Source organism: Oncorhynchus tshawytscha, unplaced genomic scaffold (assembly GCF_018296145.1).
Source record: "Oncorhynchus tshawytscha isolate Ot180627B unplaced genomic scaffold, Otsh_v2.0 Un_contig_17906_pilon_pilon, whole genome shotgun sequence".
In the NCBI taxonomy this organism is placed as follows: domain Eukaryota; kingdom Metazoa; phylum Chordata; class Actinopteri; order Salmoniformes; family Salmonidae; genus Oncorhynchus; species Oncorhynchus tshawytscha.
Window position 1 is genome coordinate 31,614 of NW_024608755.1, and position 20,040 is coordinate 51,653.

The 20,040-nt window shown below is 46.2% G+C and overlaps 1 protein-coding gene across 1 annotated transcript in view; it reads right to left on the reverse strand.

Annotated features, from left to right (window-relative positions):
* The window catches only part of LOC121843785 (receptor expression-enhancing protein 3-like), a 41,870-nt gene that overhangs the window by 4,117 nt on the left and 17,713 nt on the right, over positions 1-20,040 (reverse strand). Inside the window, exons 4-7 of the mRNA XM_042313602.1 lie at positions 16,102-16,222; positions 15,718-15,830; positions 8,670-8,830; positions 1,657-1,793 (exon numbers count right to left, since the gene is read on the reverse strand). Of these exons, the coding sequence (XP_042169536.1) occupies positions 1,657-1,793; positions 8,670-8,830; positions 15,718-15,830; positions 16,102-16,222 (532 nt within the window). The remainder of the gene's footprint in view (positions 1-1,656; positions 1,794-8,669; positions 8,831-15,717; positions 15,831-16,101; positions 16,223-20,040) is intronic.

The window sequence follows — 20,040 nt, forward strand, 5'->3', positions numbered from 1 at the left end:
TACATTATCGCAGCATAGTGGCTGTATGCCTGGTCTAATACATTATCACAGCATAGTGGCTGTATGCCTGGTCTAATACATTATCACAGCATAGTGGCTGTATGCCTGGTCTAATACATTATCACAGCATAGTGGCTATATGCCTGGTCTAATACATTATCACAGCATAGTGGCTATATGCCTGGTCGAATACATTATCACAGCATAGTGGCTATATGCCTGGTCTAATACATTATCACAACGACTACATGCCTGTCTAATACATTATCACAGCATAGTGGCTATATGCCTGGTCTAATACATTATCACAGCATAGTGGCTATATGCCTGTCTAATACATTATCACAGCATAGTGGCTATATGCCTGGCCTAATACATTATCACAGCATAGTGGCTATATGCCTGGCCTAATACATTATCACAGCATAGTGGCTATATGCCTGGTCTAATACATCATCACAGCATAGTGGCTATATGCCTGTCTAATACATCATCACAGCATAGTGGCTATATGCCTGTCTAATACATTATCACAGCATAGTGGCTATATGCCTGTCTAATACATTATCACAGCATAGTGGCTATATGCCTGGTCTAATACATTATCACAACGACTACATGCCTGTCTAATACATTATCACAGCATAGTGGCTACATGCCTGGTCTAATACATTATCACAGCATAGTGGCTATATGCCTGGCCTAATACATTATCACAGCATAGTGGCTATATGCCTGGTCTAATACATTATCACAACGACTACATGCCTGTCTAATACATTATCACAGCATAGTGGCTCTATGCCTGGCCTGTCAGTATCGTTATTCTCAGACCATATGATATTTCAGAACTTGAGCTCTGATAACAGAAGAGATCAGTTGGTGTAGCACTTGCGAGGCACAGCTGAGAATAAATTGAAATCGTTTGCTTTATTATTTTAGGCATCTTTCTCGATATTCCCACTGTTGGCTTTTCAACACAAATGTTTGGTGATCAACCGGTTGGTGACCACTGCATTAGAGACCTAGTATTTAACCTATCCAAACCAGAGGAGAGCAGCCGCAGAGGGTGTTGTATTCAGACAGACATCTTTACAGCGTGTTGTATTCAGACAGACATCTTTACAGCGTGTTTGTATTCAGACAGACATCTTTACAGACATCTTTACAGTGTGTTGTATTCAGACAGACATCTTTACAGCGTGTTTATTCAGACAGACATCTTTACAGTGTGTTATATTTTACAGACATCTTTACAGTGTGTTATATTCAGACTTACATCTTTGCGGGCTTTAGAGTGTGTTATATTCAGACTTACATCTTTACAGTGTGTTAAATTCAGACAGACATCTTTACAGCGTGTTGTATTCAGACAGACATCTTTACAGCGTGTTGTATTCAGACAGACATCTTTACAGCGTGTTGTATTCAGACAGACATCTTTACAGCGTGTGTTGACAGACATCTTTACAGTGTGTTGTATTCAGACAGACATCTTTACAGTGTGTTGTATTCAGATAGACATCTTTACAGTGTGTTATATTCAGACTTACATCTTTGCGGGCTTTAGAGTGTGTTATATTCAGACTTACATCTTTGCGGGCTATTCAGACTTACATCTTTGCGGGCTTTAGAGTGTGTTATATTCAGACTTACATCTTTGCGGGCTTTAGAGCGCACGATCTTGACACTCTGGGACCTCCTCAGACCTCTCTGGGTGACAGCCTCGTCCTCTGAGAAAAGTTGTTCCCCCTCCTCGTCTGTCCTGTCCTCCTGATCATAGGCATAGTACTCTGGGGAGACATGTCCCTATCAGTTAGACAGGGTACTCTGGGGAGACATGTCCCTATCAGTTAGACAGGGTACTCTGGGGAGACATGTCCCTATCAGTTAGACAGAGTACTCTGGGGAGACATGTCCCTATCAGTTAGACAGAGTACTCTGGGGAGACATGTCCCTATCAGTTAGACAGGGTACTCTGGGGAGACATGTCCCTATCAGTTAGACATGTCCCTATCAGTTAGACAGGGTACTCTGGGGAGACATGTCCATATCAGTTAGACAGGGTACTCTGGGGAGAAACGTCCCTATCAGTTAGACAGGGTACTCTGGGGAGAAACGTCCCTATCAGTTAGACAGGGTACTCTGGGGAGAAACGTCCCTATCAGTTAGACATGTCCCTATTAGTTAGACAGGGTACTCTGGGGAGAAACGTCCCTATCAGTTAGACATGTCCCTATCAGTTAGACAGGGTACTCTGGGGAGAAACGTCCCTATCAGTTAGACATGTCCCTATCAGTTAGACAAGTCCCTATCAGTTAGACAGGGTACTCTGGGGAGACATGTCCATATCAGTTAGACAGGGTACTCTGGGGAGACATGTCCCTATCAGTTAGACATGGTACTCTGGGGAGACATGTCCATATCAGTTAGACATGGTACTCTGGGGAGACATGTCCCTATCAGTTAGACAGGGTACTCTGGGGAGACATGTCCATATCAGTTAGACAGGGTACTCTGGGGAGACATGTCCCTATCAGTTAGACAGGGTACTCTGGGGAGACATGTCCATATCAGTTAGACATGGTACTCTGGGGAGACATGTCCATATCAGTTAGACATGGTACTCTGGGGAGACATGTCCCTATCAGTTAGACAGGGTACTCTGGGGAGATGTCCATATCATGTCCATATCAGTTAGACAGGGTACTCTGGGGAGACATGTCCCTATCAGTTAGACAGGGTACTCTGGGGAGACATGTCCATATCAGTTAGACATGGTACTCTGGGGAGACATGTCCCTATCAGTTAGACATGTCCCTATCAGTTAGACAGGGTACTCTGGGGAGACATGTCCATATCAGTTAGACAGGGTACTCTGGGGAGACATGTCCATATCAGTTAGACATGGTACTCTGGGGAGACATGTCCATATCAGTTAGACATGGTACTCTGGGGAGACATGTCCATATCAGTTAGACATGTCCCTATCAGTTAGACAGGGTACTCTGGGGAGACATGTCCATATCAGTTAGACAGGGTACTCTGGGGAGACATGTCCATATCAGTTAGACAGGGTACTCTGGGGAGACATGTCCATATCAGTTAGACATAGTACAACTAAACCAGAAGAAGGTTATCTTGGTCTTCTGACCAGACTCCTAGGTCGTGTCCTCATGGTAGAAGTGCTGAGTCCGAGGGGGGCTGACTGACATTCTGACTGGTGTGTTGGAGAGAGAGAGAGAGAGAGAGAGAGACAGGCTGCCTGGGGACAGAGCCAATCACTGGGGATGAATTCCACAGCTGAGGCCACAACAACCAACGGTGTTATCCCCTAACAGATTGCTATAACATACACTACATGACCTAAAGTATGTGTAAACTGTGCAGGACAGTCAAGTTCTTCCACACTGATCTCCACAAACCATTTCTGATTGGACCTCACTTTGTGCATGTGGGCATTGTCATGGTGAAACAGGAAATGGCCTTCCCCAAACTGTTGCCACAAAGTTGGAAGCACCGAATCATCTAGAATGTCATTGTATGCTGTAGTGTTAATATTTCCCTTCACTGGAACTAAGGGGCCCGAACCATGAAAAACAGCCCCAGACCATCATTCCTCCTCCATCAAACTTTACAGTTGGCACGATGCATTGGGGAAGTTAACGTTCTCCTGGCATCAGCCAAACCCAGATTTGTCCGTCAGACAGCCAGTTGGTGAAACATGATTCATCACTCCAGAGAACAAGTTTCCACTGATCCACAGTCCAATGGTGGCGAGATTTACACCACTCCATCACCACTACTAGCTGACTGGGGATGTTCTGTAATACCATCACTGGGCTATGACCCCTACTAACTGACTGGGGCTGTTCTGTAATATCATCACTGGGCTATGACCCCTACTAACTGACTGGGGCTGTTCTGTAATTTCATCACTGGGCTATGACCCCTACTAACTGACTGGGGCTGTTCTGTTCTGTAATATCATCACTGGGCTACGATCCCTACTAACTGACTGGGGCTGTTCTGTTCTGTAATACCATCACTGGGCTATGATCCCTACTAACTGACTGGGGCTGTTCTGTTCTGTAATATCATCACTGGGCTATGATCCCTACTAACTGACTGGGGCTGTTCTGTTCTGTAATATCATCACTGGGCTATGATCCCTACTAACTGACTGGGGCTGTTCTGTTCTGTAATATCATCACTGGGCTATGATCCCTACTAACTGACTGGGGCTGTTCTGTTCTGTAATACCATCACTGGGCTATGATCCCTACTAACTGACTGGGGCTGTTCTGTTCTGTAATATCATCACTGGGCTATGACCCCTACTAACTGACTGGGGCTGTTCTGTAATATCATCACTGGGCTATGACCCCTACTAACTGACTGGGGCTGTTCTGTAATACCATCACTGGGATATGACCCCTACTAACTGACTGGGGCTGTTCTGTAATACCATCACTGGGCTATGACCCCTACTAACTGACTGGGGCTGTTCTGTAATACCATCACTGGGCTATGACCCCTACTAACTGACTGGGGCTGTTCTGTAATTTCATCACTGGGCTATGACCCCTACTAACTGACTGGGGCTGTTCTGTAATATCATCACTGGGCTATGACCCCTACTAACTGACTGGGGCTGTTCTGTAATATCATCACTGGGCTATGACCCCTACTAACTGACTGGGGCTGTTCTGTAATATCATCACTGGGCTACGACCCCTACTAACTGACTGGGGCTGTTCTGTAATACCATCACTGGGCTATGACCCCTACTAACTGACTGGGGCTGTTCTGTAATTTCATCACTGGGCTATGACCCCTACTAACTGACTGGGGCTGTTCTGTAATATCATCACTGGGCTATGACCCCTACTAACTGACTGGGGCTGTTCTGTAATATCATCACTGGGCTACGACCCCTACTAACTGACTGGGGCTGTTCTGTAATATCATCACTGGGCTACGACCCCTACTAACTGACTGTGGCTGTTCTGTACTATCATCACTGGGCTATGACCCCTACTAACTGACTGGGGCTGTTCTGTAATATAACTGGGCAACGACCCCTACTAACTGACTGGGGCTGTTCTGTAATATCATCACTGGGCTACGACCCCTACTAACTGACTGGAGCTGTTCTGTAATATCATCACTGGGCTACGACCCTACTAACTGACTGGGTCTGTTCTGTAATATCATCACTGGGCTATGACCCCTACTAACTGACTGGGGCTGTTCTGTAATATCACTGGGCAACGACCCCTACTAACTGACTGGGGATGTTCTGTAATATCATCACTGGGCTATGACCCCTACTAACTGACTGGGGCTGTTCTGTAATATAACTGGGCAACGACCCCTACTAACTGACTGGGGCTGTTCTGTAATATCATCACTGGGCTACGACCCCTACTAACTGACTGGGGCTGTTCTGTAATATCATCACTGGGCTATGACCCCTACTAACTGACTGGGGCTGTTCTGTAATATATCACTGGGCAACGACCACTACTAACTGACTGGGGCTGTTCTGTAATATCATCACTGGGCTACGACCCCTACTAACTGACTGGGGCTGTTCTGTAATATCACTGGGCTACGACCCCTACTAACTGACTGGGGCTGTTCTGTAATATCACTGGGCTACGACCCCTACTAACTGACTGGGACTGTTATGTGTTGTGAGTCACAACAGCTGCCATTCTACCAGCCTCCGCCAGGTGGCAGCAGTAACATAGTAACAGCCTCCAGTCCTCCTCTCCTTTGTTCCTGTAGTCACATCTGCTCTCCATTCTAGAAAGATCCTTGGGATCTGGAGCCACTATTAACTCTACAAGGCTGTTCATATTTGTTTGAGGATTTAAACTTTCTGCAACCTAAGAAATGTGTTTTTTTATGCTAGCCTTCACACAGTCCAAGGCAAACTGGTATCAGATGAAGCTATTGAGCCCTATTGGTTGACAGCTGTTTTAGGAGAAACATCTAATTCTCCACATCAGATATAATTTTCCTAGTATGACAAAGGTGAGGAGCCCATTCCATTCATCCCACTAATGATCTATTTATCAGTCTTCTAGCATACCTCTGACTGGTTACGGCTGAGCTAGTCCAGTCCAGCCCAGAACAGTCCAGTCCAGCCCAGAACAGCCCAGAACATACTTGCGTGATGACGAGTAATGAGACTTTCCCTCCCTGAGAAAAGAACCAACCAACCCCTCCCTGTACTGATCCTCTGTCAACCTGAGTAGACACTACATAGGGAATAGGGTGCAGAATGGAACCACCACATCTGAGCTTTCAGCTGGTCACACTACACAGGGAATAGGGACACTACATAGGGAATAGGGTGCACTACATAGGGAATAGGGTGCAGAACGGTTGTCTTGCAGTGATCAACAACCAATTCAAAAGAGCATGAAGAAGTTTGAAAATAATAGAAATGGACAAATGTTGTACAATCCAGGTGTGCAAAGCTCTTAGAGACGAACAGCTGGGATCACTGCCAACGCTCTTAGAGACGAACAGCTGGGATCACTGGCAAAGCTCTTAGAGACGAACAGCTGGGATCACTGGCAAAGCTCTTAGAGACGAACAGCTGGGATCACTGGCAAAGCTCTTAGAGACGAACAGCTGGGATCACTGGCAAAGCTCTTAGAGACGAACAGCTGGGATCACTGGCAAAGCTCTTAGAGACGAACAGCTGGGATCACTGGCAAAGCTCTTAGAGACGAACAGCTGGGATCACTGGCAAAGCTCTAGAGACGAACAGCTGGGAGAGACGAACAGCTGGGATCACTGCCAACGCTCTTAGAGACGAACAGCTGGAATCACTGCCAACGCTCTTAGAGACGAACAGCTGGGATCACTGGCAAAGCTCTTAGAGACGAACAGCTGGGATCACTGGCAAAGCTCTTAGAGACGAACAGCTGGGATCACTGCTCAACAGCTCTTAGAGACGAACAGCTGGAATCACTGCCAACGCTCTTAGAGACGAACAGCTGGGATCACTGGCAAAGCTCTTAGAGACGAACAGCTGGAATCACTGGCAAAGCTCTTAGAGACGAACAGCTGGAATCACTGCCAACGCTCTTAGAGACGAACAGCTGGAATCACTGCCAACGCTCTTAGAGACGAACAGCTGGAATCACTGGCAAAGCTCTTAGAGACGAACAGCTGGAATCACTGCCAACGCTCTTAGAGACGAACAGCTGGAATCACTGCCAACGCTCTTAGAGACGAACAGCTGGGATCACTGGCAAAGCTCTTAGAGACGAACAGCTGGGATCACTGCCAACGCTCTTAGAGACGAACAGCTGGGATCACTGGCAACGCTCTTAGAGACGAACAGCTGGAATCACTGGCAAAGCTCTTAGAGACGAACAGCTGGAATCACTGGCAAAGCTCTTAGAGACGAACAGCTGGGATCACTGGCAAAGCTCTTAGAGACGAACAGCTGGGATCACTGGCAACGCTCTTAGAGACGAACAGCTGGGATCACTGCCAACGCTCTTAGAGACGAACAGCTGGGATCACTGCCAACGCTCTTAGAGACGAACAGCTGGAATCACTGCCAACGCTCTTAGAGACGAACAGCTGGGATCACTGCCAACGCTCTTAGAGACGAACAGCTGGAATCACTGCCAACGCTCTTAGAGACGAACAGCTGGGATCACTGGCAAAGCTCTTAGAGACGAACAGCTGGGATCACTGCCAACGCTCTTAGAGACGAACAGCTGGGATCACTGGCAAAGCTCTTAGAGACGAACAGCTGGGATCACTGGCAACGCTCTTAGAGACGAACAGCTGGAATCACTGGCAAAGCTCTTAGAGACGAACAGCTGGAATCACTGCCAACGCTCTTAGAGACGAACAGCTGGAATCACTGGCAAAGCTCTTAGAGACGAACAGCTGGAATCACTGCCAACGCTCTTAGAGACGAACAGCTGGAATCACTGGCAAAGCTCTTAGAGACGAACAGCTGGAATCACTGCCAACGCTCTTAGAGACGAACAGCTGGAATCACTGCCAACGCTCTTAGAGACGAACAGCTGGGATCACTGGCAAAGCTCTTAGAGACGAACAGCTGGGATCACTGGCAACGCTCTTAGAGACGAACAGCTGGGATCACTGCCAACGCTCTTAGAGACGAACAGCTGGAATCACTGCCAACGCTCTTAGAGACGAACAGCTGGAATCACTGCCAACGCTCTTAGAGACGAACAGCTGGAATCACTGGCAAAGCTCTTAGAGACGAACAGCTGGAATCACTGCCAAAGCTCTTAGAGGCAAACAGCTGGAATCACTGGCTCATAGGCACCCTACATCCTATAGAGGACACTGCTTTAGACCAGGGCTCATAGGGAGGGTTAACCCGTGTTACTCACAGGGAGGGTTAACCCGTGTTACTCACAGGGAGGGTTAACCCGTGTTACTCACAGGGAGGGTTAACCCGTGTTACTCACATGTTACTCAACACAGACCCAGTTATAGAGGATGTTTGAGGAAGGTGGAGACCAGAGTCTTACTGTGGTATAATTGGCTCCCTCTTCAGATCAATGATTAACAGACCAGTGGAAGGTACTAGGTGATGGGTTCATGTAAGGACCTGTGTGTGTGTGTGCGTGTGTGTGTGTGGGGGGAACATGTCCTACCTGTTCTGTCGGTCGAGTTTGCGGCGAGCGCCCTCCTGCTCACGGCAGGGTTGCCGGCATGGGCCGTATAGATCTGATTGGCTGCTGCGTCGTCGAGGGGTATCTGAGTCAGGTCGTGCATACTGAAGCTCCTCAGCTTCTCTGTGATCGCCCCCTGGCCCACACACACACACACACACACACACACACACACACACACACACACACACACACACAGTTAGTGTCACCACAGGGATAACACTGTCCTCTAAACGCCTCCCCTCTCCTCATGACATCATGGCTCCAGTATCTTACGGTGCTCCGACAAAATACAGTAACAGGCTGAGGGAGTGTTTGTGTTCTGACACAGTAACAGGCTGAGGGAGTGTTTGTGTTCTGACACAGTAACAGGCTGAGGGAGTGTTTGTGTTCTGACAGACAGTAACATGCTGAGGGAGTGTTTGTGTTGTTGTGTTCTGACACAGTAACATGCTGAGGGAGTGTTTGTGTTGTTGTGTTCTGACACAGTAACATGCTGAGGGAGTGTTTGTGTTGTTGTGTTCTGACACAGTAACATGCTGAGGGAGTGTTTGTGTTTTTGTGTTCTGACACAGTAACATGCTGAGGGAGTGTTTGTGTTGTTGTGTTCTGACACAGTAACAGGCTGAGGGAGTGTTTGTGTTCTGACACAGTAACAGGCTGAGGGAGTGTTTGTGTTGTTGTGTTCTGACACAGTAACAGGCTGAGGGAGTGTTTGTGTTCTGACACAGTAACAGGCTGAGGGAGTGTTTGTGTTGTTGTGTTCTGACACAGTAACATGCTGAGGGAGTGTGTTCTGACACAGTAACAGGCTGAGGGAGTGTTTGTGTTCTGACACAGTAACAGGCTGAGGGAGTGTTTGTGTTCTGACACAGTAACAGGCTGAGGGAGTGTTTGTGTTCTGACACAGTAACAGGCTGAGGGAGTGTTTGTGTTCTGACACAGTAACAGGCTGAGGGAGTGTTTGTGTTCTGACACAGTAACAGGCTGAGGGAGTGTTTGTGTCATTGCGTTCTGACACAGTAACAGGCTGAGGGAGTGTTTGTGTTCTGACACAGTAACAGGCTGAGGGAGTGTTTGTGTTCTGACACAGTAACAGGCTGAGGGAGTGTTTGTGTTCTGACACAGTAACAGGCTGAGGGAGTGTTTGTGTTCTGACACAGTAACAGGCTGAGGGAGTGTTTGTGTTGTTGTGTTCTGACACAGTAACAGGCTGAGGGAGTGTTTGTGTTCTGACACAGTAACAGGCTGAGGGAGTGTTTGTGTTCTGACACAGTAACATGCTGAGGGAGTGTTTGTGTTCTGACACAGTAACAGGCTGAGGGAGTGTTTGTGTTCTGACACAGTAACAGGCTGAGGGAGTGTTTGTGTCATTGCGTTCTGACACAGTAACAGGCTGAGGGAGTGTTTGTGTTGTTGTGTTCTGACACAGTAACAGGCTGAGGGAGTGTTTGTGTTTTGTGTTCTGACACAGTAACATGCAGTGTTTGTGTTGTTGCGTTCTGACACAGTAACATGCTGAGGAAGTGTTTGTGTTGTTGTGTTCTGACACAGTAACATGCTGAGGGAGTGTTTGTGTTGTTGTGTTCTGACACAGTAACAGGCTGAGGGAGTGTTTGTGTTCTGACACAGTAACAGGCTGAGGGAGTGTTTGTGTTCTGACACAGTAACAGGCTGAGGGAGTGTTTGTGTTGTTGTGTTCTGACACAAACTACTACATAAGTTAAATTCCTAGAATCTATTCAGTGTTTATCATCGTGTTTTCAAACAGCTTATGACAACGCAGAACCTTTTCCATAACAGAACTGGGGAACAGACAGGATGTGTACTATCATGAAGGGAACATTAGTGGTTGTGTGTGCAGCACAGCTTGACAACATCACAGAAAATACCAAAAAGATAAAAGACTAGCAAACGCCATAAAAAACGATGAATAGGTGAATATATGAATGATCTGAGTAGGGCTGGGCGGTATACTGTGTTTAGCATATACCGGTATTGATGCACGGACTGGTTTGGGTTTTTAACTTTACCTTCTATCCCAGGTATTTGAATGTTTGACTTGTTAAATGTGATGGCAGTGTGTAACGTCCATGTGTTCCCCTCTCTTTATGACGCCTTCCGCACACACCTAGCCCCGCCCCCTGTCACTCAAGGAGCGCATTGGATGTTCCTCAACCACGTGACCCGCGTGTTCAGTCTGCCTGGTCAATGCAGCACAAGTAACACTGTTGACGACAACAAAGCTGCTTTCCCTTTGCTTCTTAATATATAAATCTACTAGCGTTTAATAATTACACTATTAGCTTGTGTTTCTTAAATCTGCAAACAGCTAGAGTGTCTTTTCTTAGCCGCTGATTGTTAGCCGCTAATGCTAATCGCTAGTTAGCTAATAAAAGTACTGAGTAAGAGCAAACGTAACTTAGCTAGCTAATACAGCCTGATAATACCAGTGATTGTGTAGGCCTAAATCAGCATGTTGTTTGTGCAACAGTGTCTTATAAATTAAAGAGGTAAACGCAAAGCAAGAATATGTTAGCTACATGAAGTAGTTATGACAACACGTTCAATCTAGCCAAAGATTATAGGATCCCCTAGGAAACACTTAACAACACATTAGTTCCTACCCTGTCACAACAACCCCCCCCTGGCAATTTCATTTGTGGTCTCAGTCAAACACTGTATTAAAAGTGCCCAATTATATTTTAACTATATAATTATAATATACATTCTATTCCCATGATTCCAACAGTTAACCCAAGTGTTTCGCTCTAAATCTCAAGTCAAATTGCAACATTTGGTTAAAAATAAGGCCCAGATGACTTGCCCATATAATGCAGCCCTACGGGACAGTGTGGAAATTCTCAATATGCAGAAATTTAATTTACAAAAAATTGCTATAATCGTGAAATGTATCATTGTCGGGATATGTGAGATTTTGGCCATAATCGCCCAGCCCTAGATCTGAGGTATTTCTTCATGCTACAGTAAAATATATCTCTATCATTATTACCTCAGAGAGCTGCCACTAGTAGTGCTGTGCCCCTAGATACAGACTGCATGTCAGACAAGATTGGTAGAAAGACAGATCAACACCAATGTTAGAACACAGTCAGGAGAACAGGAAAAAAAGAAGAGACTAGGAGGAGGGGAAAAGTAGAGCCATAGAAGACCTGATCAATTGGCTGGTTTGATAGAGGCAGAGTAGAGACATAAAATATATGCATTTACAAGCTCCAGGAAGAAACAGTGAGAGAGGCTGCTGGATGCAGAGTCCAGGTTATATGCAGTTTCTGACTTTGTGTTGAGAGATAGGACATAGAAAGAAGGCAGCCTATTGTTGCTTTATCCAGGCCTGGACCGAGGCTCTGTCCCAGCTAGCATGCTCAGGTTGTTTATCCAGGCCTGGACCGAGGCTCTGTCCCAGCTAGCATGCTCAGGTTGTTTATCCAGGCCTGGACCGAGGCTCTGTCCCAGCTAGCATGCTCAGGTTGTTTATCCAGGCCTGGACCGAGGCTCTGTCCCAGCTAGCATGCTCAGGTTGTTTATCCAGGCCTGGACCGAGGCTCTGTCCCAGCTAGCATGCTCAGGTTGTTTATCCAGGCCTGGACCGAGGCTCTGTCCCAGCTAGCATGCTCAGGTTGTTTATCCAGGCCTGGACCGAGGCTCTGTCCCAGCTAGCATGCTCAGGTTGTTTATCCAGGCCTGGACCGAGGCTCTGTCCCAGCTAGCATGCTCAGGTTGTTTATCCAGGCCTGGACCGAGGCTCTGTCCCAGCTAGCATGCTCAGGTTGTTTATCCAGGCCTGGACCGAGGCTCTGTCCCAAATCTGTTTCCCCACCCCAGGTTTCAGATTTCTGCCTATTTTCTTCTTGCAAAAATCACACTGATAGAAAAAACCTTTTGGATGTTCTTAGTCCATAATGTGGAGACCACTTTGGCGTTCTGGGAAAAATCTAAGAAATATGCCATTTTTTTGGTGTTGATACCCTATAATTCAAGTGCAAGAAACTTGTATGGTTAGCGGTGTTCCTGTAGCACGTGATGGCAGAGTTTTCAAAAACAAAATGGCCACTTGATCGACGCAAATAATCATCTCATTCTGGCAGGTAGGCAGAGGCTACTTTGTAGTTAACATTTAATAGAAACATTTTTTTTTTTTTTGGAAAGCCTTTCAATCTACCAGAAGACGGTTATCATGAATTGCGTCAACGCTAACAGGTAGACACACACACAGACATTCCTGTGTCCTTTCAGAAAGTTGAAGGAAAATACCAAATCACTGATACACTTTGTTCATGTGTTTTGATTAACTGGGTTCAAACTAATATACGTTTCCTACTAAGGTCAATACATTTAGTTGATTTCCTACTAAGGTCAATACAGTCAGTTGATTTCCTACTAAGTTCAATACAGTCAGTTGATTTCCTACTAAGTTCAATACAGTCAGTTGATTTCCTACTAAGGTCAATACAGTCAGTTGATTTCCTACTAAGGTCAATACAGTCAGTTGATTTCCTACTAAGGTCAATACAGTCAGTTGATTTCCTACTAAGGTCAATACAGTCAGTTGATTTCCTACTAAGTTCAATACAGTCAGTTGATTTCCTACTAAGTTCAATACAGTCAGTTGATTTCCTACTAAGGTCAATACATTTAGTTGATTTCCTACTAAGGTCAATACAGTCAGTTGATTTCCTACTAAGGTCAATACAGTCAGTTGATTTCCTACTAAGGTCAATACAGTCAGTTGATTTCCTACTAAGGTCAATACAGTCAGTTGATTTCCTACTAAGGTCAATACAGTCAGTTGATTTCCTACTAAGGTCAATACAGTCAGTTGATTTCCTACTAAGTTCAATACAGTCAGTTGATTTCCTACTAAGGTCAATACAGTCAGTTGATTTCCTACTAAGGTCAATACAGTCAGTTGATTTCCTACTAAGGTCAATACAGTCAGTTGATTTCCTACTAAGGTCAATACAGTCAGTTGATTTCCTATTAAGGTCAATACAGTCAGTTGATTTCCTACTAAGTCAATACAGTCAGTTGATACAGGTCAATACAGTCAGTTGATTTCCTACTAAGGTCAATACAGTCAGTTGATTTCCTACTAAGGTCAATACAGTCAGTTGATTTCCTACTAAGGTCAATACAGTCAGTTGATTTCCTACTAAGGTCAATACAGTCAGTTGATTTCCTACTAAGGTCAATACATTCAGTTGATTTCCTACTAAGGTCAATACAGTCAGTTGATTTCCTACTAAGGTCAATACAGTCAGTTGATTTCCTACTAAGGTCAATACAGTCAGTTGATTTCCTACTAAGGTCAACACATTTAGTTGATTTCCTACTAAGGTCAACACATTTAGTTGATTTCCTACTAAGGTCAACACATTTAGTTGATTTCCTACTAAGGTCAACACATTTAGTTGATTTCCTACTAAGGTCAATACATTTAGTTGATTTCCTACTAAGGTCAATACATTTAGTTGATTTCCTACTAAGGTCAATACATTTAGTTGATTTCCTACTAAGGTCAATACATTTAGTTGATTTCCTACTAAGGTCAACACATTTTAGAATATTGTTGAATTCCGTTTTAAAATGCCTGGATTCCATCCTCATGGCAGACTTTATAGGGCTCAACACTAGCATGTTCCTATTGTTAGTCACAACCAGTCAGCCACCGGACAATACCAGCACATCAATCAGATCCGTCTGGCTTCAACAGACAAGACCGATGCCTCCATGGAACTCTCGGTCTCTGAAGCAACAACAGTCCTATTAAGAGTAGAGAAGGAGAACAAACACTAGTCCCTCTGTGTTGAGTCCTGATGACACAGCCTAGGGACTGGCCCGTGCTGCTCTGTGCATGGCTGTTAGCCCAGGGACTGGCCCGTGCTGCTCTGTGCATGGCTGTTAGCCCAGGGACTGGCCCGTGCTGCTCTGTGCATGGCTGTGAGCCCAGGGACTGGCCCGTGCTGCTCTGTGCATGGCTGTTAGCCCAGGGATTGGCCCGTGCTGCTCTGTGCATGGCTGTTAGCCCAGGGACTGGCCCGTGCTGCTCTGTGCATGGCTGTTTGCAGTTACACCCAATAGAGAATCTCACACACACGTTTCCACGCCAGTCCTTTAACAGACACGCCAGTCCTTTAACAGACACGTTTCCACGCCAGTCCTTTAACAGACACGTTTCCACGCCAGTCCTTTAACAGACACGTTTCCACGCCAGTCCTTTAACACACGTTTCCACGCCAGTCCTTTAACAGACACGTTTTCCACGCCAGTCCTTTAACAGACACGTTTCCACGCCAGTCCTTTAAACAGACTCTTTATCCAGAGCGACTTATTTAGGGCATTCATCTTAAGATAGCTAGGTGGGACAACCACATATCACAGTAGTTAGTATATTCAGATAGCTAGGTGGGACAACCACATATCACAGTAGTTAGTATATTCAGATAGCTAGGTGGGACAACCACATATCACAGTAGTTAGTATATTCAGATAGCTAGGTGGGACAACCACATATCACAGTAGTTAGTATATTCAGATAGCTAGGTGAGACAACCACATATCACAGTAGTTAGTATATTCAGATAGCTAGGTGGGACAACCACATATCACAGTAGTTAGTATATTCAGATAGCTAGGTGGGACAACCACATATCACAGTAGTTAGTATATTCAGATAGCTAGGTGGGACAACCACATATCACAGTAGTTAGTATATTTATATTCAGATAGCTAGGTGGGACAAACCACATATCACAGTAATTAGTATATTCATATTCAGATAGCTAGGTGGGACAACACTATATTACAGTAGTTAGTATATTCAGATAGCTAGGTGAGACAACCACATATCACAGTAAGTACATTTTCCCTCAAAGTATCATATTAGCAAAGTCAGAGCCAGTAACAAGGGGTGGTGGGGGGGGGGGGTGGAGGTGGGGTGGGGGAGGTGGGGTGGGGGGGTGGGTGGGTGGGGGTGGGTGGGTGGGGGGGGACTCGTGCAGTACTTGCCTTGACAGCTGCGGAGACAGCTGCAGTAGCAGCTATACTTAGGCCCTGCTTGCCGAAGGTCACCATGGTCTCGTAGCTACGCTCCTTGGCCTGGACAATGTACTCATCTATCTCCTGGTGACAACAACCGTTACAGAGACAAACAGAGAGTCAGTTCACAGAATAACAACTATAGTATGCAACAACATGTCAAAACCCATGACAACACAAAAGCTACATATCTTGTCATCAACTGACAGCAGATCATTTTACGTGTCAGCCAGCTTTCTTAGTAGAAGGAATAAAAACAAATATAGGATTCAAATGTATTCTTCTGTTGCTTGACTAGGCTTCATATTCAAACACATTCAATACACAGTTAAAGTGCTCAGTCAGTCAGTCTTACCCTCTCTCTTGAGGACAGTAGAGGATGGAGACACTTCCGGTAGATGAGACTAGCTCCTCTGGTGTAGGGAGACAGCAACCAGATAACAAATGCTATCTTAATCTCATAGTACAGGGGGAACCTAGAGAGAGACACCACATTACAGTATTAACCTAGAGAGACAAGATATCTCATAGTACAGGGGGCACCTAGAGAGACCAGATATCTCATAGTACAGGGGGAACCTAGAGAGAGAGACCAGATATCTCATAGTACAGGGGGAACCTAGAGAGAGAGACAAGATATCTCATAGTACAGGGGGAACCGAGAGAGAGAGCCCAGATATCTCATAGTACAGGGGGAACCGAGAGAGAGAGCCCAGATATCTCATAGTACAGGGGGAACCGAGAGAGAGAGCCCAGATATCTCATAGTACAGGGGGAACCGAGAGAGAGAGCCCAGATATCTCATAGTACAGGGGGAACCGAGAGAGAGAGCCCAGATATCTCATAGTACAGGGGGAACCGAGAGAGAGAGCCCAGATATCTCATAGTACAGGGGGAACCGAGAGAGAGAGCCCAGATATCTCATAGTACAGGGGGAACCGAGAGAGAGAGCCCAGATATCTCATAGTACAGGGGGAACCGAGAGAGAGAGCCCAGATATCTCATAGTACAGGGGGAACCGAGAGAGAGAGCCCAGATATCTCATAGTACAGGGGGAACCGAGAGAGAGAGCCCAGATATCTCATAGTACAGGGGGAACCTAGAGAGAGAGCCCAGATATCTCATAGTACAGGGGGAACCTAGAGAGAGAGCCCAGATATCTCATAGTACAGGGGGAACCTAGAGAGAGAGCCCAGATATCTCATAGTACAGGGGGAACCTAGAGAGAGAGACAAGATATCTCATAGTACAGGGGGAACCTAGAGAGAGAGACCAGATATCTCATAGTACAGGGGAACCTAGAGAGAGAGACCAGATATCTCATAGTACAGGGGGAACCTAGAGAGAGAGACCAGATATCTCATAGTACAGGGGGAACCTAGAGAGAGACCAGATATCTCATAGTACAGGGGGGGACCAGATATCTCATAGTACAGGGGAACCTAGAGAGAGAGACCAGATATCTCATAGTACAGGGGGAACCTAGAGAGAGAGACCAGATATCTCATAGTACAGGGGAACCTAGAGAGAGAGACCAGATATCTCATAGTACAGGGGAACCTAGAGAGAGAGAGAGACCAGATATCTCATAGTACAGGGGGAACCTAGAGAGAGAGACCAGATATCTCATAGTACAGGGGAACCTAGAGAGAGAGAGAGACCAGATATCTCATAGTACAGGGGGAACCTAGAGAGAGAGACCAGATATCTCATAGTACAGGGGGAACCTAGAGAGACCAGATATCTCATAGTACAGGGGGAACCTAGAGAGAGAGAGAGACCAGATATCTCATAGTACAGGGGGAACCTAGAGAGAGAGACCAGATATCTCATAGTACAGGGGGAACCTAGAGAGAGAGAGAGACCAGATATCTCATAGTACAGGGGAACCTAGAGAGAGAGAGAGCCCAGATATCTCATAGTACAGGGGGAACCTAGAGAGAGAGAGACCAGATATCTCATAGTACAGGGGGAACCTAGAGAGAGAGACCAGATATCTCATAGTACAGGGGGAACCTAGAGAGAGAGACCAGATATCTCATAGTACAGGGGGAACCTAGAGAGAGAGACCAGATATCTCATAGTACAGGGGGAACCTAGAGAGAGAGACCAGATATCTCATAGTACAGGGGGAACCTAGAGAGAGAGAGAGAGACCAGATATCTCATAGTACAGGGGGAACCTAGAGAGAGAGAGAGACCAGATATCTCATAGTACAGGGGGAACCTAGAGAGAGAGAGACCAGATATCTCATAGTACAGGGGAACCTAGAGAGAGAGAGAGACCAGATATCTCATAGTACAGGGGGAACCTAGAGAGAGAGAGAGACCAGATATCTCATAGTACAGGGGGAACCTAGTACAGGAGAGAGAGAGACCAGTATATCTCATAGTACAGGGGGGGGGAACCTAGTACAGAGAGAGAGAGAGACCAGATATCTCATAGTACAGGGGGAACCTAGAGAGAGAGAGACCAGATATCTCATAGTACAGGGGGAACCTAGAGAGAGAGACCAGATATCTCATAGTACAGGGGGAACCTAGAGAGAGAGAGACCAGATATCTCATAGTACAGGGGGAACCTAGAGAGAGAGAGAGACCAGATATCTCATAGTACAGGGGGAACCTAGAGAGAGAGAGACCAGATATCTCATAGTACAGGGGGAACCTAGAGAGAGAGAGAGACCAGATATCTCATAGTACAGGGGGAACCTAGAGAGAGAGAGAGACCAGATATCTCATAGTACAGGGGGAACCTAGAGAGAGAGCCCAGATATCTCATAGTACAGGGGGAACCTAGAGAGAGAGACCAGATATCTCATAGTACAGGGGGAACCTAGAGAGAGAGAGAGACCAGATATCTCATAGTACAGGGGGAACCTAGAGAGACCAGATATCTCATAGTACAGGGGGAACCTAGAGAGAGAGACCAGATATCTCATAGTACAGGGGGAACCTAGAGAGAGAGACCAGATATCTCATAGTACAGGGGGAACCTAGAGAGAGAGAGAGACCAGATATCTCATAGTACAGGGGGAACCTAGAGAGAGAGAGAGACCAGATATCTCATAGTACAGGGGGAACCTAGAGAGAGAGAGAGCCCAGATATCTCATAGTACAGGGGAACCTAGAGAGAGAGAGAGACCAGATATCTCATAGTACAGGGGGAACCTAGAGAGAGAGAGAGAGACCAGATATCTCATAGTACAGGGGAACCTAGAGAGAGAGAGAGACCAGATATCTCATAGTACAGGGGGAACCTAGAGAGAGAGAGAGACCAGATATCTCATAGTACAGGGGGAACCTAGAGAGAGGGGAACCTAGTACAGGGGGAACCTAGAGAGAGAGAGAGACCAGATATCTCATAGTACAGGGGGAACCTAGAGAGAGAGAGACCAGATATCTCATAGTACAGGGGGAACCTAGAGAGAGAGAGAGACCAGATATCTCATAGTACAGGGGAACCTAGAGAGAGAGAGAGACCAGATATCTCATAGTACAGGGGGAACCTAGAGAGAGAGAGAGACCAGATATCTCATAGTACAGGTGAGCATTAGGAACGAGGGTCAGATTAAGGTTAGGTATAGATTCAGGTAAGCGTTAGGGAAAGGCATTGGGTTACGGGTAGGGAAAGGGTTAGGGAAAGGCATTGGGTTACGGGTAGGGAAAGGGTTAGCGTTAGGGAAAGGCATTGGGTTACGGTTAGGGAAAGGGTTAGGGTTAGGGAAAGGCATTGGGTTACGGGTAGGGAAAGGGTTAGGGTTAGGGAAAGGCATTTGGTTAGGGTTAGGGAAAGGCATTGGGTTACAGGTAGGGAAAGGCATTGGGTTACGGTTAGGGAAAGGGTTAGGGTTAGGGAAAGGCATTTGGTTAGGGTTAGGGAAAGGCATTGGGTTACAGGTAGGGAAAGGCATTGGGTTACGGTTAGGGAAAGGCATTGGGTTAGCGTTAGGGAAAGGGTTAGCGTCAGGGAAAGGCATTGGGTTACGGGTAGGGTTAGCGTTAGGGAAAGGGTTAGCGTCAGGGAAAGGCATTGGGTTACGGGTAGGGAAAGGGTTAGCGTTAGGGAAAGGCATTGGGTTACGGGTAGAGAAAGGGTTAGCGTTAGGGAAAGGCATTGGGTTATGGGTAGGGTTAGGGTTAGCGTTAGGGAAAGGGTTAGCGTTAGGGAAAGGCATTGGGTTACGGGTAGGGTTAGGGTTAGCGTTAGGGAAAGGGTTAGCGTTAGGGAAAGGCATTGGGTTACGGGTAGGGTTAGGGTTAGCGTTAGGGAAAGGGTTAGCGTTAGGGAAAGG